The sequence below is a fragment of the Mangifera indica genome, chromosome 2 (genome assembly GCF_011075055.1).
Source record: "Mangifera indica cultivar Alphonso chromosome 2, CATAS_Mindica_2.1, whole genome shotgun sequence".
In the NCBI taxonomy this organism is placed as follows: domain Eukaryota; kingdom Viridiplantae; phylum Streptophyta; class Magnoliopsida; order Sapindales; family Anacardiaceae; genus Mangifera; species Mangifera indica.
Window position 1 is genome coordinate 7,051,414 of NC_058138.1, and position 22,872 is coordinate 7,074,285.

The 22,872-nt window shown below is 30.3% G+C and overlaps 2 protein-coding genes across 3 annotated transcripts; one reads left to right on the plus strand and one right to left on the minus strand.

Annotated features, from left to right (window-relative positions):
- The first annotated feature begins 10,755 nt into the window (after nucleotides 1-10,755).
- Nucleotides 10,756-14,441, plus strand: LOC123200696 (aspartic proteinase oryzasin-1-like). The gene is made up of 14 exons (XM_044616032.1): nucleotides 10,756-11,056; nucleotides 11,511-11,838; nucleotides 11,918-11,978; nucleotides 12,062-12,156; nucleotides 12,245-12,357; nucleotides 12,455-12,623; nucleotides 12,720-12,759; nucleotides 12,860-12,924; nucleotides 13,002-13,115; nucleotides 13,200-13,264; nucleotides 13,472-13,628; nucleotides 13,721-13,840; nucleotides 13,962-14,050; nucleotides 14,159-14,441. Exons 2-14 carry the CDS (start codon nucleotides 11,512-11,514, stop codon nucleotides 14,241-14,243), a joined length of 1,500 nt encoding a protein of 499 aa, XP_044471967.1. The 5' UTR covers nucleotides 10,756-11,056; nucleotide 11,511; the 3' UTR covers nucleotides 14,244-14,441.
- A 724-nt stretch (nucleotides 14,442-15,165) lies between these two features.
- Nucleotides 15,166-18,311, minus strand: LOC123196586 (G patch domain-containing protein 8). Of its 2 annotated transcripts, none has more exons than XM_044610649.1 (8): nucleotides 18,169-18,311; nucleotides 17,235-17,316; nucleotides 16,830-17,025; nucleotides 16,565-16,719; nucleotides 16,172-16,315; nucleotides 15,977-16,080; nucleotides 15,725-15,859; nucleotides 15,166-15,556 (listed from the first exon to the last, which is right to left on the minus strand). In XM_044610649.1, the coding sequence occupies exons 2-7, from the start codon at nucleotides 17,304-17,306 to the stop codon at nucleotides 15,760-15,762; spliced, it is 771 nt and encodes a 256-aa protein (XP_044466584.1). In that variant the 5' UTR covers nucleotides 17,307-17,316; nucleotides 18,169-18,311; the 3' UTR covers nucleotides 15,166-15,556; nucleotides 15,725-15,759. The 2 variants fall into 2 exon arrangements, with proteins under 2 accessions (XP_044466584.1, XP_044466579.1); XM_044610644.1 differs by having other exon boundaries at nucleotides 15,725-15,878.
- Between the last annotated feature and the right edge of the window lie 4,561 nt (nucleotides 18,312-22,872).

Genomic DNA, 22,872 nt, shown 5'->3' on the forward strand with positions numbered 1-22,872 from the left:
TATCCATTCTCTTGTATTTAGGGAGTGGTGATGGAGTTTCAAGGTTGTTGGATTTATCCTTTATGCCTTGGTTATACTTGTGTCCCAATTTGATGTTATTTTAGTGTGTATTGTTTTCCTTATCTTGACAGAGAATTGCATAAAATATACAAAATTGCCACTGCCTTTTTTTTCCATTTTTGATTGCCTTGCCTTGATCAATATTTGTACATCACTTTATGATATGATAGTTTAATGTGTTATAAATATGTGTGTATGAAGCTTGGCTACATTTGTATTGCATTTAGTGCCTAATTTGAAGAAATTGTAAAGTAGTACAATTTGGAATGAAAAGTATTTTCTAGCTCACCTCTTTTGGATTTCTTGCTTATGCATAATGTTATACATCAGTGTGGTATAAGAGTATTGATTGTTTGTATAAGCTAACTATGATTTTCTTCATTTTGGAGTTATTGTTCTTTACCAAAAGATACTATTCACTAGCGAGTACTATTCACACCACATAAACTTTGTTTAAACACAAGTGTTTTTATGTTTTTAAGTTTATTTTAAGTCAAGATAAAAAAAACTACATTTAAAATTCTCTATAAAAGGCAATGGATTAAAGATGATGATAATATGACAAGATATGTTGGTGGGAATGAGAGAGTGATGTGTATTGACATAAGTATTGATTTTGAAGTATTTATTACGAGAATAAGTTATCGTCTAAGACTTGATCAAAGTAAGTCAAATATGCACGTATTTATCCAAAATGATTTAGGTCCAATGGAGATTATAGATGATGATGATATAGAGTTTTGATGGTTGAAGCAAGAAGTTTACGAGACACAACCAAACTCTATATTACCGAGAGTCTAATTGACGAAAGGGATAATCAACAAGCCGAAGATGTTTATGAGGAAGAAAGGAAGAATCATCTGATAGATGAATGGGAATATCTGCAAAGTTTCCAAAAGTTTGATAAAAATTATAGTGATGATGATAATGACGACAACGTGGATGAGGATTATGAAATAGAGGGTCATAAGGATGATGATGATAAAGAATTTTTAGGGTTTGATGAAAATATGTATGGTGTTCTGAGCCAAAACATTGGCAAAAATCAAAGTCATGTTTGTAATAAGGATGCTAAATATAACACGAGACATTATGACTCTATAAATATTAGAGCATATCCAAGTCATATCTATAATCTAAATCCATTTCAATGGGTTCCTGAGCCTGTTATTGATGTTAAGAATGCAAGTATTAGTAATCAGGCACCACGAAGGGACAACCATTTACAAGTGATGGGTTTTTATAATTTGAAGGTAGAATTGAAAACATTATTTAGAACATATGCCTTAGAGACAAAAGTTTAATGAAAGGTCGGTCACTCTGATATTATATAGTATGAGCTTAAGTGCGTACATCCACAATGTAAATGGTGGGCACGAGTAACAAGAGAGAAAGAGACTATTGAGTATTACAACGTATGGAAGAGATACATACTTGTCTACGGGATCAAATATTGTCATATCATAGACAAACTGGTGTAGAATCATTAAGGAACATACTTAAATCAATGTTTGTGGTTGATCACATTTATCAACCAAAGGAAATTATTTCAGATATGGTAAATAGGTACTAAATCAACACTTCCTACACGCAAACATGATGTGCCAAAACATATGCACTAAATGCATTACTAGGCTATCAGAAAGGCAATAGAATGAATCAACCAGGTATCATCATCATCGTCTGAATCTATAGACTCGTCATTTGATGATGTCTGTGGTTCTTGTTCTCTCATAAACTTCAGAGCCTATATGTACCACTCAAAGTTGCGCTTAGTCTTAGTCAAACGCAATGCAGTTGTAACCCTTTTTTGGAACATGAAGGAAATTTATAAAAATTAATGAAATAAAAAATGGAATGATAAAATATAAATCTATCAATGAGCAACTTACCAGAGGAGTATCCCAAAGTATTGATATCTTATCTCAAGTCAATAATATAATTGTCTTCTATTTCAGGATACGGGGGATTTTGATCATTTGCTTCTAGACAGACAAAAAGTGATAGATTGTGAATCGTCTCATAAATCTAATACTTCACAATGTATAACATTTATGGTTAGTATTTACAATCGTCAATATGAATGTTAACTTTATCCATTACGTGATAATTAATTGGAAAGAAGTTGCATATCCCAAAATATTCTAATTAAGCATTAAGAGCAGACTCATGTAGGGCGGGTTGTGTTGAACACAATACTGATATTTGTTATGGATAACCTTCTACATCAATTCAATTATTTTATTCCATGTCACCATCTCCTATGGGTACCAATTAAATGCATCTAAATTGTTGGTTAAATGCAAAAAACGATTAGGTACTTTTGTTCCATTGTCCGCCCTTAATAGATCTGTAAACGCAAAATACAATACTGCAAACTTCATTGCGTTCTCGTCATTGCCACCCCAAATTGGATCTTCAACTGTTGCTCGATCTCCTTATGGGATAACAACCTATTAATACTCGAGAAGTATTCCTCTCTCAATTGAGGTGTCGTTATACAATCAACGTAGTTAGACAACTCCAAGTCCTCCTTAAAAATCAGACTAATGACTAGCGCAAGCTCATCAAAGCTAAATTGGAACTCAAGACCATTTAATTTGAACCATATTTCTCTTTTTAGGTTCTCGTGGTTAATCATATGAAGTAACATCGCATGCATAAAAATGACACTAAACTATGGCTTTGCCAAATCTAATAAGTATCCAAAATAGGTTATTCCAAAAATAGCTCTTTGAATAAACGTTAGTTTGTTCCTAATTATAGTCACGGTGTCAATCTTTGTTCAAAGTGACATGTGCACTCGGAATCCATATGCATCATGGAATCTATAGGCCTTTTACTGCTAGTTGATTACAAATGCCTGAAAAAATATATTTATTTGTTTATTATATTAATGAAAGACAATAATTTTTAATAAAAAATTAATCAAACAAATTGGATTATTATTATTAAATTAATATGGTTGGCGTTAACCAATTCAATTGACTCTTCTATTTATCAAAATTAAAATGAATTTTTTTCATGAGTAACATTTAAAAAAAAATGGATAGATGAGACGTAAACAAAAACTGGAATAAAAAATGGGTGGCCCAACAAAAAAGGTTGGTGCTGCCAACCCTCGGCATTGTCACTAGGGGTTGGTGGAGACACCAAGGTTGGGTCTCCGCCAACCTATTCCCCCAGTGCAACTCTCACCTTCAATTAGCTTGAATTAAACAATATTTCAAATTCGAATCGAGATTTACATTGAATTACTTAATTGAATTCAGATTGAATTAAATTTAATTGGTATTGGTAATTTTATATTGAATTATTTAATTGAATTCAAATTGAATTAAATTTGGTACGATACAATTATGTTTTCGTTTTTAAAAGAAAACCTCACTTGTCGTCCTGTCATTACATCACTGCTGCAAATCCAACAAGTTTTGTCGTCGATCGATGATTGATGAAACTATTTACTGAATTTTCTTCATGCATAGAAAAACAATTGGATGATCTATGCTATATATATATATATATATATAAACTTTTATGTTATATATTATATGATCTTCACGTGAATAAAGCAAACAAACATTATTTGAAAGCATTTTCTACAATATTCTATGCTTCTCTGCAATGCAAATATGATTTACTTCTTGGGATATTATATTATATTTTTATATGATATATAAAAAGTATTTTTTACGCTATTCTTCGTCAAGGTCGGAGTTCTTTGTACAAATATTTTCTGCAATGCAAATATGGTTTGCTTCTTTACAGTACACTGAATTCTTTGCATATTCTACGCCAAGACCTTCAGTGCATGCTCTTCACGGGTAACTTAATAGATTATCTTTTCATATGTTGTTTTAATATGAGATTAACACTAACCAGAATTTAGAGAGATAAGATCGAGTTTAAATTTTTTTAGTTTTAATCTAAAAAATTTAAACTAAAAAATTTTTAAATTCACTTGGTCTTATCTAACACATATATATAAATCTTGTTTCAAATATCAATACTAAATATTTACACATATTCTCTCTCTCTGCAATGTAAAAAAACAAATAATAATGTTGTCTTGTCTGATTTCTCAAAGTTGAAGATAAGTACAATTTAGGCATTCCAACATACAAAGTGGTAAAAATATTTAGAATGTAAAAGTGTAATATAAATATATACATAGGCCAAAATTAAGATAAAAAATTCAATATCCCTTGAATATATAGTCAATTGAATGATATATTCGAGCCAGGTGTATGGTTAAATGTACTTACTAGAAGAGGCCACTGTGTGAAGTTAGTCAATCTATATATGTATTTTTTTATTTTTGAAGATTCTGGTGACAATTACACAAACAAAGAAAACTACAGTTGGATCATAAGTTAGAGCCATAAATGAAGAATTTTATATGCTTGATATGTGTACTTCACCATGCTCCAATGTAGAGGGACGTTAACGGTGGGTGATGAGAGACCACATATTAATTTATAACTTCAGATTAGAAGCTATACATATTTAGATTACTCCATAGAGAATATTTATTTACGGTTGCAACTCTCTGAAGGTGACCAATGACCAGTAAACTAGTAAGGATTACCCTAGCTCCCACCTCCTTGAACAAACGTAACCAGAATATAATTTCTTCTAGATTTACAAACAGTAAACAGAGACCAAATACACCATGATTTTCATAATATATCGAATATAAAATAATTGTTAATTTCTTATTATCAAAAAATCACTAATAATTTTTGTCACACAAACAAGAAGAAGAATAATTGAAAGATTAAAAGCAAGCTAGAAAACAGACCCTAAGACGAGAATTGTTCATGTTGTGTGGCCAGTGAAATATATATTATTATATATAAAAATTCTACTTTTAGACTTATCTTCTTCCCTTTTCTCTTTTTAATTCTTTCTCGAATCATTTTACCAATTATTCTTCTAGAGCTCTACCCAACTTTTGAGTGTTGGTTCATATTTTGATACAGTAATCTATAATTGAAAACCCATGTTTCATTTCAGTTATTGGCCTCTATATCCTCTCAGGGCTATTAGTTTTACATTTTAAAGCATGCAATTGAGTCAAGTTATGATTTCTGTAATACGTTGAGAGTCTGACATTTTGACCCCACATAAAACAGTACTAACGTCCTCTCCTACTATTAGTCTCCCTTAATTTAGCTGCTTTTGTGCATTGTATTTGGTGACATTTGTATCTCAATCTACTGCATCCTAAAGCTAGGGTTTAGAAAAGTTTTGCACAACTAAACAAAAGATTATCAGCTTGGCACTTTATTGACGAACACTCGTATGTGTGAAAAAGGGGACAAATGAGAACCTGGCCAAGCTAAAAGAAAAGAAAAAACAAAGTAAAGCTACAAGGGAAAATGAGAGCCTGGTCAAGCTAAAAGCAAAATATTCAAGCTGATTTCAAATGAATAAAAAGCCTGATTTAAATAATCAACACAAACAAACATGTTCATGGCACATCTAACAGTGCCTCTTCAAAAACAAAATAGAATCAGAAATCAAAACACATTTTGTCAAGTGTGAAGTAGAAATGGTCAATACAATTTGTGATCACAAGTGCATCACATGTGTACATTAGATTCATAGTTTGTGAAAAATATTTACAATTATAAAACTAAATTTAATCGTTGAAACTATATATTTACTAAATGGGCTTATTTGTTTCAATGTTCGAACTTCAAAGATTTAGGGAGCGAATATTTTATATTAAGATATTTATTTTTGGTTGTTTGGTTTGTCATTTAAAAGTGTAATCACTCATATTGTCTATATTAAAAAATAAAAAAACTTAAATTTTAGCTATTAACACAATAATAATACTTTATACACTAACAATGAATACAATTACAAATATTATTAAGTCTGGATCCATCCATGATAAGTTGACCTGACCTAGATGTAAAAGAAACTACCAAGACGGTTAGAAACAAGCTAGAAGGGTAGTTGAACATTTATAAATATGTTCAAAAATTGCCTCCTCCCAAGAAGAAGTATGCAAGATTTCAGAACGAAAATGCAAAACAGAAGCATGTTTTTCCACTTCTTCTTCTTCTCCCGGGAACCAAAAGATACAGGAATCATGTCTCCCTTAAATAGAGAATACAAGCAGTGCAGAAATGTAATAGGGTAGTGGAAATAACTAATGTCAACATCTCATACCATATTTAGATTGCTTTTGCCACAAACTCGAAATTGGGTATGCAATTCATTATTACATAATTTAAAAATTTACAAAATGACATAATAATTTCCAACAAGTATAAATATTGATTTGTCATCATGTATTCGAACAATTTTGAATTAGAGATATATCAACTCTCAATCACTTGATGACACATTAACGTTTGTATTTTTGTTTAAAGTAATGCTATACATACCTATTTGAATATACAAATTATTATACAATTATATACGTAATTGATATTATTTTATCTTTAATTCAAAATCACCTAATCATATGATGATATATATAAATGTGTACCTATTTGTATACATAAAATATATATATATATATATATATATATATATATATATATATATATATATATATAAATATGCATAATTTTTATTGTTTTGTTTGTATTCATTACTAATACATTTTATATTACTCTTAACTCAAGACCTTATTGTCCCTAATTTTTAAATTTCTGCAATTTCAGAAAAATGCTAAATTTATACCACCTTGATTAGGACTACCTAATTGACCGTTGAGTTTAAGTCAAAATTTCTACATGAATATATTGGGACCTTGCCTAAGTTTAATAAAGGATCCTGAAGATTAACCATCATTAATGTACTTTAATTTGCTCGAATAACTAAGAAAAAAATATACTTTCAGAAGCTTTTGATTATGGAAACAAACCCCCATTTTGATATATTTCGCTTCACTTTTTGACCAAGTATCTCCTCTGTATAAGATGAGGGATTATCAACTGTTATTAATGTAATAAAATCATTGCACTTTCCCATTTGAATTATAAAATAAAACCTACTTTTGCTTTTACAAGTATAGTTGAAATAACAAATTAATCGATAAGTTATAAAGAATAAGCCCAAAATGTATTAATTGGTGGAGGGGTAATCTTTAAGTTCAATTTTTGAGTCTTAATTGAATGTGATTTTCATCGATTATTTCTTCTTTTAGACTTAATTTTATACTTTCCGATATCTTTTTCCCGTAGAATAATTTTACCAATAATTCTGCTGATGGTCCTCTCAACTTCTGAAAGAATGCATGGATTCTTGGTCCATATTGCTTGTAACATTTGACTTTGAATTGAGACTTACAATTTCAGGTGCATAACGCTCTCTTATTTATTTATTTTTTTTTTTGGATACTCTTAATTATTGGGTTTGATACGTATAATTTGTTACGATCAGAAAAGTAAGGTATGCAACTTGATCTTATATGGAAAACTATAAATTTTTTTTAATATAAAATTTATATAATTTTAGATTCTTCTATTTTTGGGTGTAACTTTATCAAAATTCATATCATAATTTGGATCAAAACTTTGAATTCTTGTAAAAACTAACATTTTCTAAGTAGTAACATTGTTGGTACAACTACAATCCCCTCAATGCACATCTAAATATTGTACTGTCATTGATTAACCATTGTTAATGTTAATTAAAGTAAAGAAAATTTTAGTATCAAAGGTTAAGAGCAGATTTAAATTAAAACAAATCTAAATAAAAGTAAACTTATTTTGAATTTAGAATTATCAGTTTAAGGTTAAAATTAAACTTAGTTCATTTGAATTATTAAACAGAGAAATAATATTTTTTAAATTTAAAAAAATTATAAAAAAGAATAATAATTATTAACAAGATGAGCTCCAATGTGACGAGATGACAGGGCTCAAATCTAGCAAAATACAAATTAAAATTTTTTTTATTTAAGTTTAGTTTATTTGAACCAAAAAATAATACGAACTCAAGTAAGGAAGAATGAGATCGAAGCCTAATAAAGTTAGAATTCTTGTCCTCATTTAGGTGTTATTTTATTTGAAATCGAAGTTAATTTGGATAAGGTAACTAATATAAAATAGAGTAATACTACGTGTATCCACTTTACATACACAAATGTATACACACTCATATGTGTCATCATATGATTGGTTATTGTTTTATTCTTAATTCAAAATCATCCAATCACATGATGACACATATAAATGTGTATATATTTGTATATCTAAAATGGGTACATATAGTTTTATTGTATAAAATATAGACGGATATATTAATGCATCGTCAATTTTATATAATATTTTTATAAATGAGTAGCAATATGTATCATAGACTATTATTTCATGGGCCTCCATGCCCATGAGTCCAACTCTGTGTGATCCATCATACTTGCGGGGTCATATCCACCATGACCCATCAAAAATAGAACATGTCGAATTCATGGGCTTTGCAGGGCGACTTGTAATATTTTATATATATATATAATACTTTTACAAATCAGCTTATGAGTCAAACTCTAAAACCCCTGACATGATCATCCGTTTAACATGTGGCTTTGGTATCATCAACAAGAAAGAGGGTCGTGCCCCACGGGTAACGGTTTTTTGAGGGACCGGACTTAAAATGGTGGATTTACATCTAATTGAATTTAAATATTTTTTTTATTTAAGTTTAATTTAAATAAAAAATAGTTTAATTTAAATTTGACTCAAATTTATCGAATTAAAATTAAGTTTTGCTCAAGTTTAGTTCAGACAAAAAATGGTTCAGTATTATTCGATTTAAGTTTGATTTAATTTTATAGTTTGAATCAATGATTCAAATTTGTAATTTGGTTTGATTTGAATTAATGATTCAAATGTCCAGCTTAAATTAATAACTCAAGTTCATAATTTATTGATAAAATGATATTATTCTACCTAAATAATATTTAAAAATTTTAATTCGAGTCACAAATACGAATCGAACTAAACTATAAATTCGAACTATTAATATGAGCTATAAATTTGAATCAAATCTAATCAAAATTCAAACTATTAATTTTAATCATAAATTTAAATTAAATTAAACTGAATACTTTTTAATTTAAATTTGATTCTAATTAAAAAATAAATAAATAATTTTAATTTAAGTCTAATTTAATTTTAATTAAATAAATTTAAACTAAATTAAATTAAATCAAATTTATTTTCATAACCGAGCTGCTTCGGATCATCTCCAGATCTAGCTGGACTGACTCCCAGAACATATCTTAGTCAGCGTGTAATCTAATCCAGTATGTCAAATAAGTAATTTTGTCTTCTTCACCATAATTTGAATGACACGTTAAGTCTGCATCTTCACACATAATGTCAAAATGTACCACCAACACTTCCAAAATTTGGAATTTCCCCCATAATATGCAGAGAAAAATTCACCGCGTCGTCCCCTGTACGAAACTTCCAAGTTATTTCCATCGAAATTTCCTCCAATATGTTATTGGCGGATAATTCTTTTGGTCTCTTCAATTTGAAGCCCAAGGATGAAAAAAAAAAAAATTTTTTAAATTAAGGGAAATTTTCTCCCTTCTCTCTTCTAAATTTTCTTTGATTTGATAATATCAATTGCACATACAAAATTTGTATATAAAAATTTGCAAACCAAAAAACATGGCAACAAATGAATAAATAAATTTGTATGAAAAAATTAATATGATAAATACACAATTAAATGACATGGTAATATAATAATATTATTTTGTCAATTTTTTTTTTGTAGAAAATGATTGCATGGACATTTTATTTTTATAGTGTTATCTAAAATAAAAAATATTTTTATACCAACATTAACTTCACATTTGACAAGAAAGAAAATTTAAAAAAAATTAGTTCATCCAAGAATTAATTAATTTATACCTTGAGTTTAAATCTTGTAATTAAATCTTAAAAAAGCAATTTAATTTTTAGAATTAATTTATTTTAACAACTCTTAACCCATTTAAAACTAGAATGGATAATTCAATTATATATATTAGGCATTATGGACCAATCATTATTAATTAATTAATTAATTAATTAATTTTTTGTAATATATATTCTTAAATAATGTAAATCATTATTACATTAAGTGAGATTTCCAATAGGGTAATAATATAAAGTAATAATATTGTATGATTTACAAATGATGAGATATTATCAAATATAAATAAATTAATAAAATACCATGTTATTGAATAATTTAAATATTTATTTGAATTAAAATTATAAAAAATTGAATTATTTATAAGTTATGTAAGCTCAACTTAGAATTAGATTCGAATAGGATTTAACTCAAATTTAATTTTGATTTAAGAGAGGTCACACTTGAATTGGTTTAATATTATTACTAACAAACAAAATATATTAGTCAATATTATTTTAATTAATTCAAATTAAATATTTTAAACATACAAATTTAATATCTCCAAACTGAAATTTAAACTTGAACTTAATAGTATAAAATAATAAAATTTGAATTAAACTTTAGCTGGATTGATAATAACTCAAACAACGTAAATTCTACTTTTAAGTTAAGCTTGAGTCCGTTATTGCTGGACTTGGCTCGGTTGTAGTCCTACCCAGGACCAACCGCACCCTCCTTATTAGAACAAAGACTTAGCATTGGTTAACCAATTTCTCCCAAATGATATCAACTTTACACGTGCTAAAAATCCACTGCATCTAAAAAAGTTTTTAAAGTTTGCGAAAATTTTGGTCCATGCAACCAACGTGGTCTGATGCATTGTTCGACACTAAATATTCCCAGTAGATATTTCTGAGTAAGCTCCAATCGCTAGAAAAACGAGTGAGGCTGAGCCATGTGTGTTGTTCCTTCAGATAGTAATGTAGATGCTGACAAAACTGTGTATTGAGCATTAATCCCAGTTCCGTGGACAATACTGTTTCACTGAATCACATAATATCCTAAACAAGTTGGCTGTTAATATCCCCATTTCGCCTTAAACTCAACTTCAGCAGAAACCCAGGTTTGTTTTTGTGCTTCTGTTTCATTCCTTTTCTTACATGAACATTAACTAGTTGCTCGAAAACTCAAGTTGTTTAATGATGTGGTTTTATTTGATGTCTTTGCTAGTGTGTGAACTTTTTATTTCTGTATTTTTTTTTAATTTTAATATTCAAGTCTAGGATGAGATTTCTTGATTGTTATGTGTACTGATTTTTATTTGTTGACTTGTTCTGATGCAAACACGCACTAGATAACTTCACCAGGTTGATAAAGTTCATGTAAAGATTAGATTTTCTTTTTTCATAAATTAGAGTCTTCAGTTTGAGAGCCTCAAGGATTTTTTAGTTCCAAGCAGCAGTTGGGCAACAAAGCAATTTATTCCATTTTGCTAGGATTGTTTACTCATCTGAAACATTTAGATTTATGTCAAGTTTACTGATTTTAGCTTTTGATTTTTTCATATTTTGTTACAGGATGGAGGGTAAAGTTCAGTCTGCTTTCTGTTTGTTGGTGTTGACATGCTTGATTCTTGCTGATTCCTCTAGTGGGCTACTGAGAATTGGTTTGAAGAAGCGGCGCCTTGATCTTCAAGGTATAAACGCTGCTAGAATCGCAAGAAAGGAAGGAATTATGCCTGATCATTTGCATAGTTCGGATGAAGTTCTTGTGCCTTTGAAGAACTATTTGGATGCTCAATACTTTGGAGAGATCGGTGTTGGCTCGCCTCCACAAAATTTCACTGTCATATTTGACACTGGCAGCTCCAATCTTTGGGTTCCATCTTCAAAATGCTATTTTTCTGTAAGTTCTGCTTGAGTCTCACCCATTACTGTTATGCTATTAGATAAAAATTATTAGTAATAGCTTTTAATTTATGCAGATCGCCTGCTATTTCCATTCACGGTACAAATCAAGCAAGTCTAGTACATATACAAAGAATGGTAATATTGCTGGTCTCATGGACTTCATATTTTCTTTACTCTAATTCTGTGGTTAAAGAAGAAAGTTTTCTGTTGTCATTCAGGGAAAACTTGTGAAATAAATTATGGATCTGGATCCATTTCTGGTTTCTTCAGTCAAGACAATGTTGAAGTTGGGGATCTTATTGTCAAGGATCAAGTAGGTGCATGTTTTGAGAGTAATGTTATGAAATTCGTTTGTCCTTGGGTTGCTGAAATGCTTATGCATGGTAGCTTTTTTTCTTCAGGTTTTTATTGAGGCTACACAAGAAGGAAGTCTCAGTTTTTTGTTGGCAAAATTCGATGGAATTCTTGGACTTGGATTTCAGGAGATTTCAGTTGGCGATGCTGTGCCAGTATGGTAGGGTTCTATGTTAGACTTGGTGGTTTGTGTTCTAGTGTTGGTGGTCTAAATCTTTTGGAGTCTTGGATAAACTGACTCATAGTTAAGTCCACAGGTACAATATGGTACAGCAGGGTCTTGTAAGTGAGGAGGTCTTCTCGTTCTGGCTCAACAGGGATCCGGAGACCTCAGAGGGTGGTGAGCTTGTTTTTGGTGGTGTGGATTCAAATCACTTTAAAGGGAAGCACACTTATGTTCCTGTTACCCAGAAGGGCTATTGGCAGGTATCTTGCCCCTAAAATTCTGTGGAAATTTTTGTGATTTTCCTTACCACATATGATAACAGAAACTGTATTATTATGTTAATTTGCCCTTGATAGTTCAATATGGGAGATTTTCTTATTGGCGGCCGTTCAACAGGTGATTCGTGGAACCTTCTTTGAAAATCCATATTTTACTCCATAGCTGTTGCAATATAGCAATTGTGCAAAGTTTAAAAACTACTGATTAATTTTCTCAGGTGTTTGTGAGGCTGGTTGTGCTGCTATTGTGGATTCCGGAACATCCTTACTTGCTGGTCCAACTGTATGAGGCTTTCATATTTTGTGTTTTTAATTTTACAAACGTCTTACTAGTTTCGACTAATTTCTCATAGTTTTCAGTCTGTTGTGACTGAAATCAATCATGCCATTGGAGCCGAAGGTATTATCAGTGCCGAATGTAAGGAAGTTGTTTCTCAATATGGAGACATGATATGGGAACTCTTGGTGTCAGGGGTAAGTTTTTTTCTACCATTTTCATTTTATTTCACTATCTAAATAAATTTATGACATAATGAATTATTTTGTCACTGTCTACAGGTTCAACCTGACAAAGTATGTGAGCAACTTGGTTTATGTATCTTCAATGGGACTCTTTCTGTGAGGTTATAAAATTAGTACTTTTCATGCACTACTTTTTCTTTCCAATGTTTTTCTCTTCAAGTAGTGAGTTAAAACACCAAAAATAAAGCTTCCAACGATGATGATCCAAGAATTTTGAATGTTACAAGAGTCTGGATAATGGGCTTCTTCCGAAAACCTATCTCCTCTGTGTCACAAATGCTGTAAACTAACTTATTTTATCTTTGCAGTAAGGGCATCAAACAAGTTGTTGAGAAGGAGAATACAGATGGAGTATCAACTGGAGATAGCGCTCTCTGCAGTGCTTGCGAAATGATGGTTTTTTGGGTCCAGAATCAGTTAAAACACCAGGAAACAAAGGACAAAGTGCTCAATTATGTGAATGCGGTGATAATTTGAACTGTCACCTCTATAGTTTCATAGGCTTTTATAGTAACAATTTTGCTCTGAACTGAGTAGTGTTTTATTATCTTCAACAGCTCTGTGAGAGCCTTCCAAGTCCAATGGGGGAATCAATAATTGACTGTAACAGCTTGGCAAACATGCCAATTATTACATTCACCATTGGCGATGAACCTTTCAAACTCACTCCTGAACAGGTTAGATTTCTGTGATATAATCCCTCTGTACATTAGATCTAATTACTCATAGCAAGTATTGCTTATTCTTAATATTATGAACTTATCTCTCTCTTTATTTGCCATGGCTCGTGCTACTCAGTATATTCTGAAAACTGGAGACGGCGTTGCTGCAGTCTGCATCAGTGGTTTCATGGCTTTGGATGTGCCTCCTCCAAAAGGTCCCCTGTGGTATGTTCGTCTTAACATAACAAAATACACATGGTAAACTGCACATCACAACAGCCCAGTTCATGATTCAGCTCCCTTTGGTTAATTGCTGAAATTCTATGGATGCAGGATTCTGGGAGATGTGTTCATGAGGGTATATCACACAGTCTTTGACTACAGTAATCTGGAAATTGGTTTTGCTGAGGCTGCTTAGCTGTCTACTCTCAGGTTTCTTCGACACAGCTGCCTACTGGCTCTACACTTACATATATCTGACTGTGAATGGTCAATACTGTTGATATTATAAAGTTCATATGTATCTGTTATAAGCCTAATTCACTACTAAACTCAGTGATATATATATATCCGTAGTAGTAATCTAAAACTCGATATCAGTGTTATTTTCCCTGCATGAAGTAATCTTTTTACACTTTTCATAAGTTGATTGGACGAAACAATGGGTTATGTTTTAAGGGAACGTTAGATTGGGTAAAAATAAAATATTATTGAGTATATATCATTTGAAAGGTTATTGTATATAAATTTATTATTATATTTAATAAAAAATTAGTACATATAAAAAATTACCGTGTTAGATTGAAAGAAATAAAAAATATTAATATATTATTTTATTTATTATCTTAAAAACTAATGAGTTATTATCTTAATCAAAAATTAAGGATTTTTTTAAATTAATAAATAAGAATAAAATAATAATAAAATTAATGTTAATGAAACTATATAAATATATATTTAATATATGTTAGTATATGATTGAATAATTTTAAATTAAAAATAATATAACATTTAATCATATAATGATATATATAAATATGTATTTATTTATTTATTTAAAATAAATATATATAATATTATTAAATTAATATTAAGATGAAACTCTTTTAATACCTGAATTACTATGGGTATAAAAGATGACGCCCTAACACAGAACAACCCCAATGGACTTTAGTTCTCCACGGAAGGACAAATATGGTAGATTTATGCTTTGATACCACTTGGCACAGGACAAGTGTAAATTACAACATCTTTCATAAGATAATTTAAGACTGATATCGTTCAACAGATGTAAAGGATAATAAGAATTCCACGAAAACAAATCACCCCAAGGAGTGGCATTGTGGGGAACCGTATGAGCACATTTATCATCATTTATAAAATGTTCTCCAAAACAAACATTGGGAGGCAATAAAATCACCGAGGAGGAATTCTAGTAGTTTATGGAGGCAAAATAATCAAACAAGAAATCTACAGAGTTCGGCATATCATCCATATTTCTCCCAACAAAGCAAATAAATATTTGTAGTTCACTCTTGACAATAGAGTTCAACATGAAACTTTTGAAAAGGAATTACATTGTTACATGACGTCAATAAGTGAGATCGTTACATTGGAACACTGCTGATAACCAGTTGCCACGTTTAACATTCATTGTTCTTCATCACTATCGTTGCCAAACACAGAGGCAGCAGCTACTTTTGGCTTCTTTGCAGAACTTCCAGATGGGTTCTGCAAATAAACAATAGTATTATTTCGTAGTTGAAGGAAGTATTGTCCATAAAAGAATGTTGAGTTCTATTCCTCAGGAATTAATTTCTATGATAATCAATGTGCCCATGTAAAGGTCTCTCAAGCAAAACTAGGAAATTATTAGATTGAGACTCTAATTGGACATACCTTAGAAATGCCACCCTTAGAAGAAAATCCGAATTTTAATGCCTTCCGTTGATCCTGAGTAGCAAGTGCAGTAGCAGTTCTTGGTGCAGTGGAGGCTGGGACAGCCCTGGATTCTTCTTCCTGTTGTTGCTTCTGCTGTTTATGGGCGTCAGCCCTAGGTAACATTAACAAATAAAAATTTCAGAGGATATAGCAAGAAACACCAAAAAAGTAGAACATCACCCAGAATAAAGGAAATGACAAATGAAATACATTTGAGCAAACTTAGCCATCTCCCTCTCCTGCCGTTGTTGTTCTCGTTTTTGCCGATCATCGCGGCTGCTTGAACCATGCAACTCTCTCATTTCTTTAAAGCGCTGCAATCCTCAGAAAGTTATCGCACATTTACATACTAACAAAAGAAATAACCAAAGTACCAGCAAACCACAGCAATTTTCAACATTTTACCTTCCTGTGATTGTGATCATATGAACTCAGATGGGCTTCAAATTCCACAGCCAATTTGTATTGTTTGTTGCAAAGGTCACAATAAAACACCTTCCGTATTTCCTTCACCTCAGTTTGAATTTTCTGTTCCCGTTCTGCTAAAACCTGAATTTTCATAATGTGCACGAAGCAGGCAGTAGAAGCCACCAGGTAATAAAAACTGCAGGATATTGTCAAGAGCTTCCAAAGTTGATATTCCCCTATGATATATCATTCTGGTCAAAAGACAAACATATATAGTATATGTTGCCTTCTGCTATTAGGTGTGGGTTCCAGAAAAAATAAAGCATCAACCTCTATCTTATCTAGGATTACAGTATCTATAGACAATTATCTACCAGTTAAAAGGCATACCTCCCGCTTCTTCACATTTTCCTCAGTCTCCTCTAGCTCAATATCAAGTTTCTTTCGCTGAATATTTTCTTCGGCAGTAAAAAAATCATCTTCTTCTTGTTTTCCGATTCCTAACTTTGGGTCTCTGATCCCAGATTTAATTGGCTCAATAATTCCTGTAAATAGAGCATAGACTGACCAGTTCAAACTAGAAAAAACATTTCTACAACTGTTGTTAAAACTCAGTAGTCAACAACAGAGTCTGAATATTCTGCTAAGGCTCTACCTTGCTCATCCTTTCCAAGACCTTTTCCTTTCCACCCCATCTTTTGGAGAAGCCTAAACCCAATATTTGACGACGTCAATTTTGTATCTAAAGATGCTTGTTCCACGTTATCCAAATCAATATTCTCAGTTGGCTTCTGATGTATTGGCAATCGAAAATCCTGTGCCAAATCCTCAATTAAAGACTCTTCATATGCCTAGCACATAGGACACAAACAATAATTAGACATAATAGCACCACAAAATTCTTCTATATTCAAAATCTTTCGGTATATTAAATTGTTCTGGGATATTCATCCAATATAAAAAAGATGATTCACTTGATTAAAAAACTTTGAAATCCGCCATAAAGAAAGTAATACACCTGGATATTCATACTAAGCAATTTGATAAATCAACAGCTTACCAGCTCCTTTTCCTGTTGAAGTTTATCTCGACTACTTGCTTCCTGTCTACCATTGTACCATCTGTGATCCATTTTTTATCACCTACATCATCAAAAAAGCCACAAAAGATTAGTAGAATTACTTACACCAAGGGAATCAATTTCAAGACCAAAACAATGAAGAAAAATGTATGCTCTGCCTCAACAAAGAGGCAATTGTATTAGTTATTCGATTATCCATCTTAGTTAAGAATTCAGAACAAGAGCCATAATAAGAAACAAAAGAACTGATGAAATTACAACACGTATAGTGCACAAAGAGATGCTCCCAATCCCATTTCTTACTGGAAACCAATACTATTATCTTCTAGAGTGACATTAAATAGGTGAAATTGCAAGCCAAAGCAAGTTAAGGGAAAGCCAACAAAACTGGGCAATTCAATGAACTCTAATTTTCACTATAATGAATCCATTAATAAGAACAAATCTACAAGTTAGAAGAATCAACTACAACTGCACACTTGTTTTAAAACTGGTTGTGTTGAATAAAATCAACCCAACTAATTAATAATAATAGAAATAGACCAAAAACCATACTTAATCTTAGGTAAAAAAAAATTATTAAAAAAATCAACGGTATAAAAAACCACAACTACATAAAAAAAAAAAAAAATCAAAGCTTTACATACCTTTCTAGCTTTCTGGACGAATTTACAAGACGGGTTGTAAGAGAAATAGAATTCCCAGACGGGAAATTCGACTAAAATAAATTCATATGAAATCGAAAATCAAACTTGAGAAAAACAAAGCCTGATCAATTGAAACTTACACAAAACCTAAAACTTATGGAACCGATCAAACTTAGAAAATCAACGAAAAGCAAAAGTCTCATTTAAATTAACCGGAAACCAAATTGAACAAATCAAGAGAAAATCAGATTTAATGTAATTGTTACCTGATTAACGATAGAAAATCAAAATCTGGTTCAGGATATCAAAAACTATCGCCACCACAGTGCTCCTCTTGTCGCTAGATATAAGCTAATGGCTCCTCTGGGCCAGTTGTAATTAAATTGGGCTTAGAGGTAAGGGCCCAATCTCTCTGTTTCTCCGTTTTCCTGTCTTTCCAAAAATAAATAAATAAATAAATATATATATATATATATATATATATATATATATATATATATATATATATATATATATATATATATATAAAGTTAATACTAAGTTAATTTAAGAGAAATTAAATTAAATATCTTATCCTATTCTAAACTAAGCAAAAATGCTTTATTTTCTATTTTCTAAACAAAAATGCCCCATTTTCAAAGCCTCAAGCTAAAAAAACCCAAAAATTTTAAAATACCAATGCTATCATTCACAACTTCTATACAAACTCGCACTTTCACCTTCATTTTTACTCTATATTTGATATTGTAAATTCATTCGAAAAGAGAAAATTCATATTTCTGAATTCAAATCAAAAAAATCAATTCATGAGAATAATGTATTTATATGAATATTAACCCAAAACTTAATTTTTTTTGTTAAATTAAGTTCGTATATTATATAAAAAGAGCATTTTGATATTTGATAATATATTAGGGTGTAAAATGAAATATTAAAAAAATATGGAGACATTTTGATATTAAACAATATATGAAGGTTTTAAATGAAATGTTAAAAATATAAGGACAATTTGATAAAATATAGGGTCATTTCAATACAAGATAATATATGAGAGTATTAAATGAAATGTTAGATAAATATAGAAGGTATTTTGAAATTATAAAAAATATTAAGGTGCTAAAAAAATATGCCTAAGATGAGAGGGTATTTTGATATTACAAAAATATTAAGTTGTACATGTTATTAAAATATAGTGTATTTTGATATTTTATAATATATTAGAGGGTTAAATGAAATATTAAAAAAATATAGAGGGCATTTGAATATTAACCAATATATGAAACAAATAATTTGATATCAGATAATGTATGAGGGTGTTTAAAAAATGAAGAGAAATTAGAGGGGGCATGTTCATAGTCAACCATATATGAGTGGGTTAAATGAAATTATAAGAAAAAATAGAGGTCATTTTGATCTTGGTAAATGTTTAATGTGGATTTTTTATGATAAATGTTTATTTTTTAAACAAAATTGTTAAATGTAGGATTAATAATTGAAATGGTTAGTTATGTTGTTATTAATTTCGAAGGAGAATATAACCAACATGATCAAAACAGAATGAAGTATATTGGAGATTTTAAAAAATTGATTAAAATTTCATCTAGAACAGTACTTAAGGGATTTATTCAACTATTAAGTGAAAAGTGTGATATCGATTCGATCAAAAACTACATTCAACTATGCATAAACCAAAAAGTATCGAGTTTAACTCCCTTGTAAAAATCGAAAATGCTGAAGATATGGAGGGCCTTATTGACATATTGCAATACTTCCAAAAATGTACTCCAGTTTTGTTATATGTACCGCAATCTAAGGACAAGGAGAAGAAGAAATAGGTGGCAACAATGATATTGAATTGAAAAAGGAATCCGATAGAAAGATTTGACTAATTTTTGTAAGAGCAATGCTATGTGTACCTATTTTTGGTATACAATTCATGTACACAGTGATGTGTCATCATGTAATTAGGTGATTTTAAAACATATGATATCATATGATAAAGAAATATCTAATCACATGATAACATCTTATTTGTGTACACAAATTGTGTGTCAAAAATAGGTATACATAGTTTTGTTGTTTTTATAATGATGTATTCTATATTGTTGCAAAATAGGTTCATAAAGACAAAACAAGGGTTCCAGATTAGGGTGACTTCGATGGAAATAAGATGACTTACAAAGAGTGTACAATATCTTATTATAATAATTTAATGGTTAATGTTACATTCTTATAAAGACAAACATTTTCCTTAATCAAACTCATATATGTAACCCTTAAGGGTGACCAACAACTAGCATATAAGTATTACACTTGTCCACAACCCAAAGAAGAAGTTTCAAACATGACATGGTCTCTTCTAAAAGACACAAATAGAAAACATAGACTGAATTCATTATGATTTTCTGTAATCTACCAAACATTAAATAAATATTTCCTATATTGTCTTAGACTCAAGCCCTTCAATTTCAATCATCATAACTTAGGTGCAATCACTCATTCGCCACATCAAGGTCATGACGACACTAATCAAGTCATCCACTTTCACACTTCATGCAATTATGCATATAACCCTAAATTTCACTACTATAAATTAAGAATAGTGAAAAGGGAGATAGACAGGAAAAAACACACAAAGAGATACTCTTAACCACTTGACTATGTTATTACAGTTATGTAGTTTTTTGTTTTCTTTACCTCAATAATAACAGTTTTGTGGATGTAAGCTCTTGGTATTTTCTACCGAACCACATTAAAAAAAAAAAAAACTCTTGATTTTACTTACTATGTTTTTTCATATTTTTACACTCAAGTTTATCTAAAGAGTAATAATATACGTACCTATTTTGAGTATATAAATATATACATATTTATATGTGTTATCACATGATTAGATAAAAATTTATTCTTAATTCAAAATCACCTAATCATATGATAACACATATAAGTGCATACTTATTTGTACAATCAAAGTGGGTACATATGCTTTTATTGTTATCTAAATCTAGTTTACTTTTCATTGGCACAACTTCTGAACCAATGATAGTGGCATAAAGGAGCAACTACCACATCTGGAAGCTTGGAATAGACTCAAAGAATCGAACAAGTCCAATAAGGATCCTTTGCACATTTCGATTGGACTAATCACAAGGTCAAAAGCTAAGAAGATATAACAGGCCTTAACTGGGCTTATTGAAGAGTTAGAGGCCAAAGCAAGTTTGCTTAAAAAAGAATGGATACTTGAAGAATCTAAAAGAGAGGTTAATCTAATTCAAGCCCAAGTCCAAGAGTTCTTGTAATTTTGACCCAAAAAAGTTTCAAGGGTGGCATCCAAGACTACTTAAGTAAGTTTAATATTATGTTATTTTATGATAATTTGTACTGGGTTAGAATTGTTACTAAAGCTCAAACCTTATTAGTTGAGTTATGTTTGTTTAATGGGCTAAGTTAATATTTGTTAAAAACCAAATTGTTATGTTAATTTTAATTAGAGCTTTTGCATAGTTAAATAGGTAATGGGCTTAGGAAATATGGAAGTCCAATGGGTCATGAGTTAGGTTAGTCTTTTTAGGGTTAGGATTACTTACTATATAAACATCTTTTTCTCATAATGAAAGGATGGATGACATTTTTACACCAAAATTTGTGTGCTTGCTACCTTGATTCAAGATTTAATCATTCTTGATTCAATCTTCAAAGGACTTATCAAGAATTCATTCTTGTGGCGTTGAATCGCCTAATTATACCAAGGTTTAGTTGTTTCACATCAATCGGGTCAAGGTCCATCGAAATTTTAGAATCTTGATTCAATTCTGGTTATTTTTGCTTCAAAAGTTGGGTCTTCACATAGTATTGCTAAGGTTCGCATCAGTTAGTATCAGAGCCACGTCGAATCGGGTTCAATTTATCTTTTTTTTTTTCTATAAAATTCATTTGGTTCTTTGTGTTCTTAGTATAACCAAAATTCTTGGCTATTTTTCTTGGATTATTTATCTTTTTTTGTCTGTTTTCTTTGTGTTTCTCCTTGTTTCTCATCAATTTTGAAAGCCTAGGTCTGTTGTTTAATCAAAATTTCATTAATCTTGATGAAATTTGTTCAAGCCAAAAATTAATGTTTCAATTCTTGTTTTCTCTTCAACCTTTTATGAGTCTTAATCATTAATATCCTTTGTTCTTGTATTAGTCAATTACCTTTCAGTCTTGTTTCTTGTATTTCTTAAATTTTTTGTTGAATTTCTTGTTTTAGTCATAGTCAAATTCAAAAGTTTAGTTCGGGGTGTTTTAATTTCTTAATTGATCTTGAAAAGTCAAAAAAAAAAAAAAAAAAACAAAAAGAAATTTACTTTATTGAAATGTTTGAATTATCTGTGGATGTTTGTCGTTAGAGTTTGTTTGAATCTTGCTCAAATCGATCAAACCTTGGGAATCTTGTGATTGCCAAATTTAAGGAATGGTTCTTGGTTATATTTTATATATTCTTTAATTCTTGGAAGGATCTTGTATATGTCGAATCCATCTTGTGTAATTCTTGTGTAAATCTTGTCAATCTTGGCTAGAAAATAATTTTCAATGAAAATTTGTTGAATTTTATGGCAACAACATAAAAGAAATATCAAGATACATTTAAGGGAGTAGTCATATTCTGCCTAGTGTTAGTGTGAGTTAAAAAAAGCAGAAAAGAAAAGAAAAGGAAAGAAAAAAAAAAGGAAGAAAGATCAAGGAGAAAGTTAGGTCATTTTACCCTCTTTTGAATTCAACTCCAATCTTTATTCTTGGTATCTTTCTTGGAAGTTTATTTTCTTGTGTGTTTGTGTCACTAATTAAATCCATTTTTCTAATTCTGAAAATTTCTTTTCTTGAGTCCTTTTTATTACTTTCCTTGTGTCTTAATCATTCATAGACCCAACTTAGGTTGTTTAGTGGTTGTCTTGTCTTAAGAGTCCTTGATTTGTTCTTTATATTAAAAAAAA

Bases quoted from the DNA above. Each gene is read 5' to 3' on its own strand.
- LOC123200696 (XM_044616032.1), top strand. From the start codon at position 11,512: ATGGAGGGTAAAGTTCAGTCTGCTTTCTGTTTGTTGGTGTTGACATGC. The intron at 13,116-13,199 runs GTAAGTTTTTTT...CACTGTCTACAG, and splicing joins GGGAACTCTTGGTGTCAGGG to GTTCAACCTGACAAAGTATG. The intron at 13,841-13,961 runs GTTAGATTTCTG...CGTGCTACTCAG, and splicing joins TCAAACTCACTCCTGAACAG to TATATTCTGAAAACTGGAGA.
- LOC123196586 (XM_044610644.1), bottom strand. From the start codon at position 17,306: ATGGATCACAGATGGTACAATGGTAGACAGGAAGCAAGTAGTCGAGAT. The intron at 17,026-17,234 runs GTAAGCTGTTGA...CCTATGTGCTAG, and splicing joins TTCAACAGGAAAAGGAGCTG to GCATATGAAGAGTCTTTAAT. The intron at 16,720-16,829 runs GTAGAGCCTTAG...CTCTATTTACAG, and splicing joins TCTTGGAAAGGATGAGCAAG to GAATTATTGAGCCAATTAAA.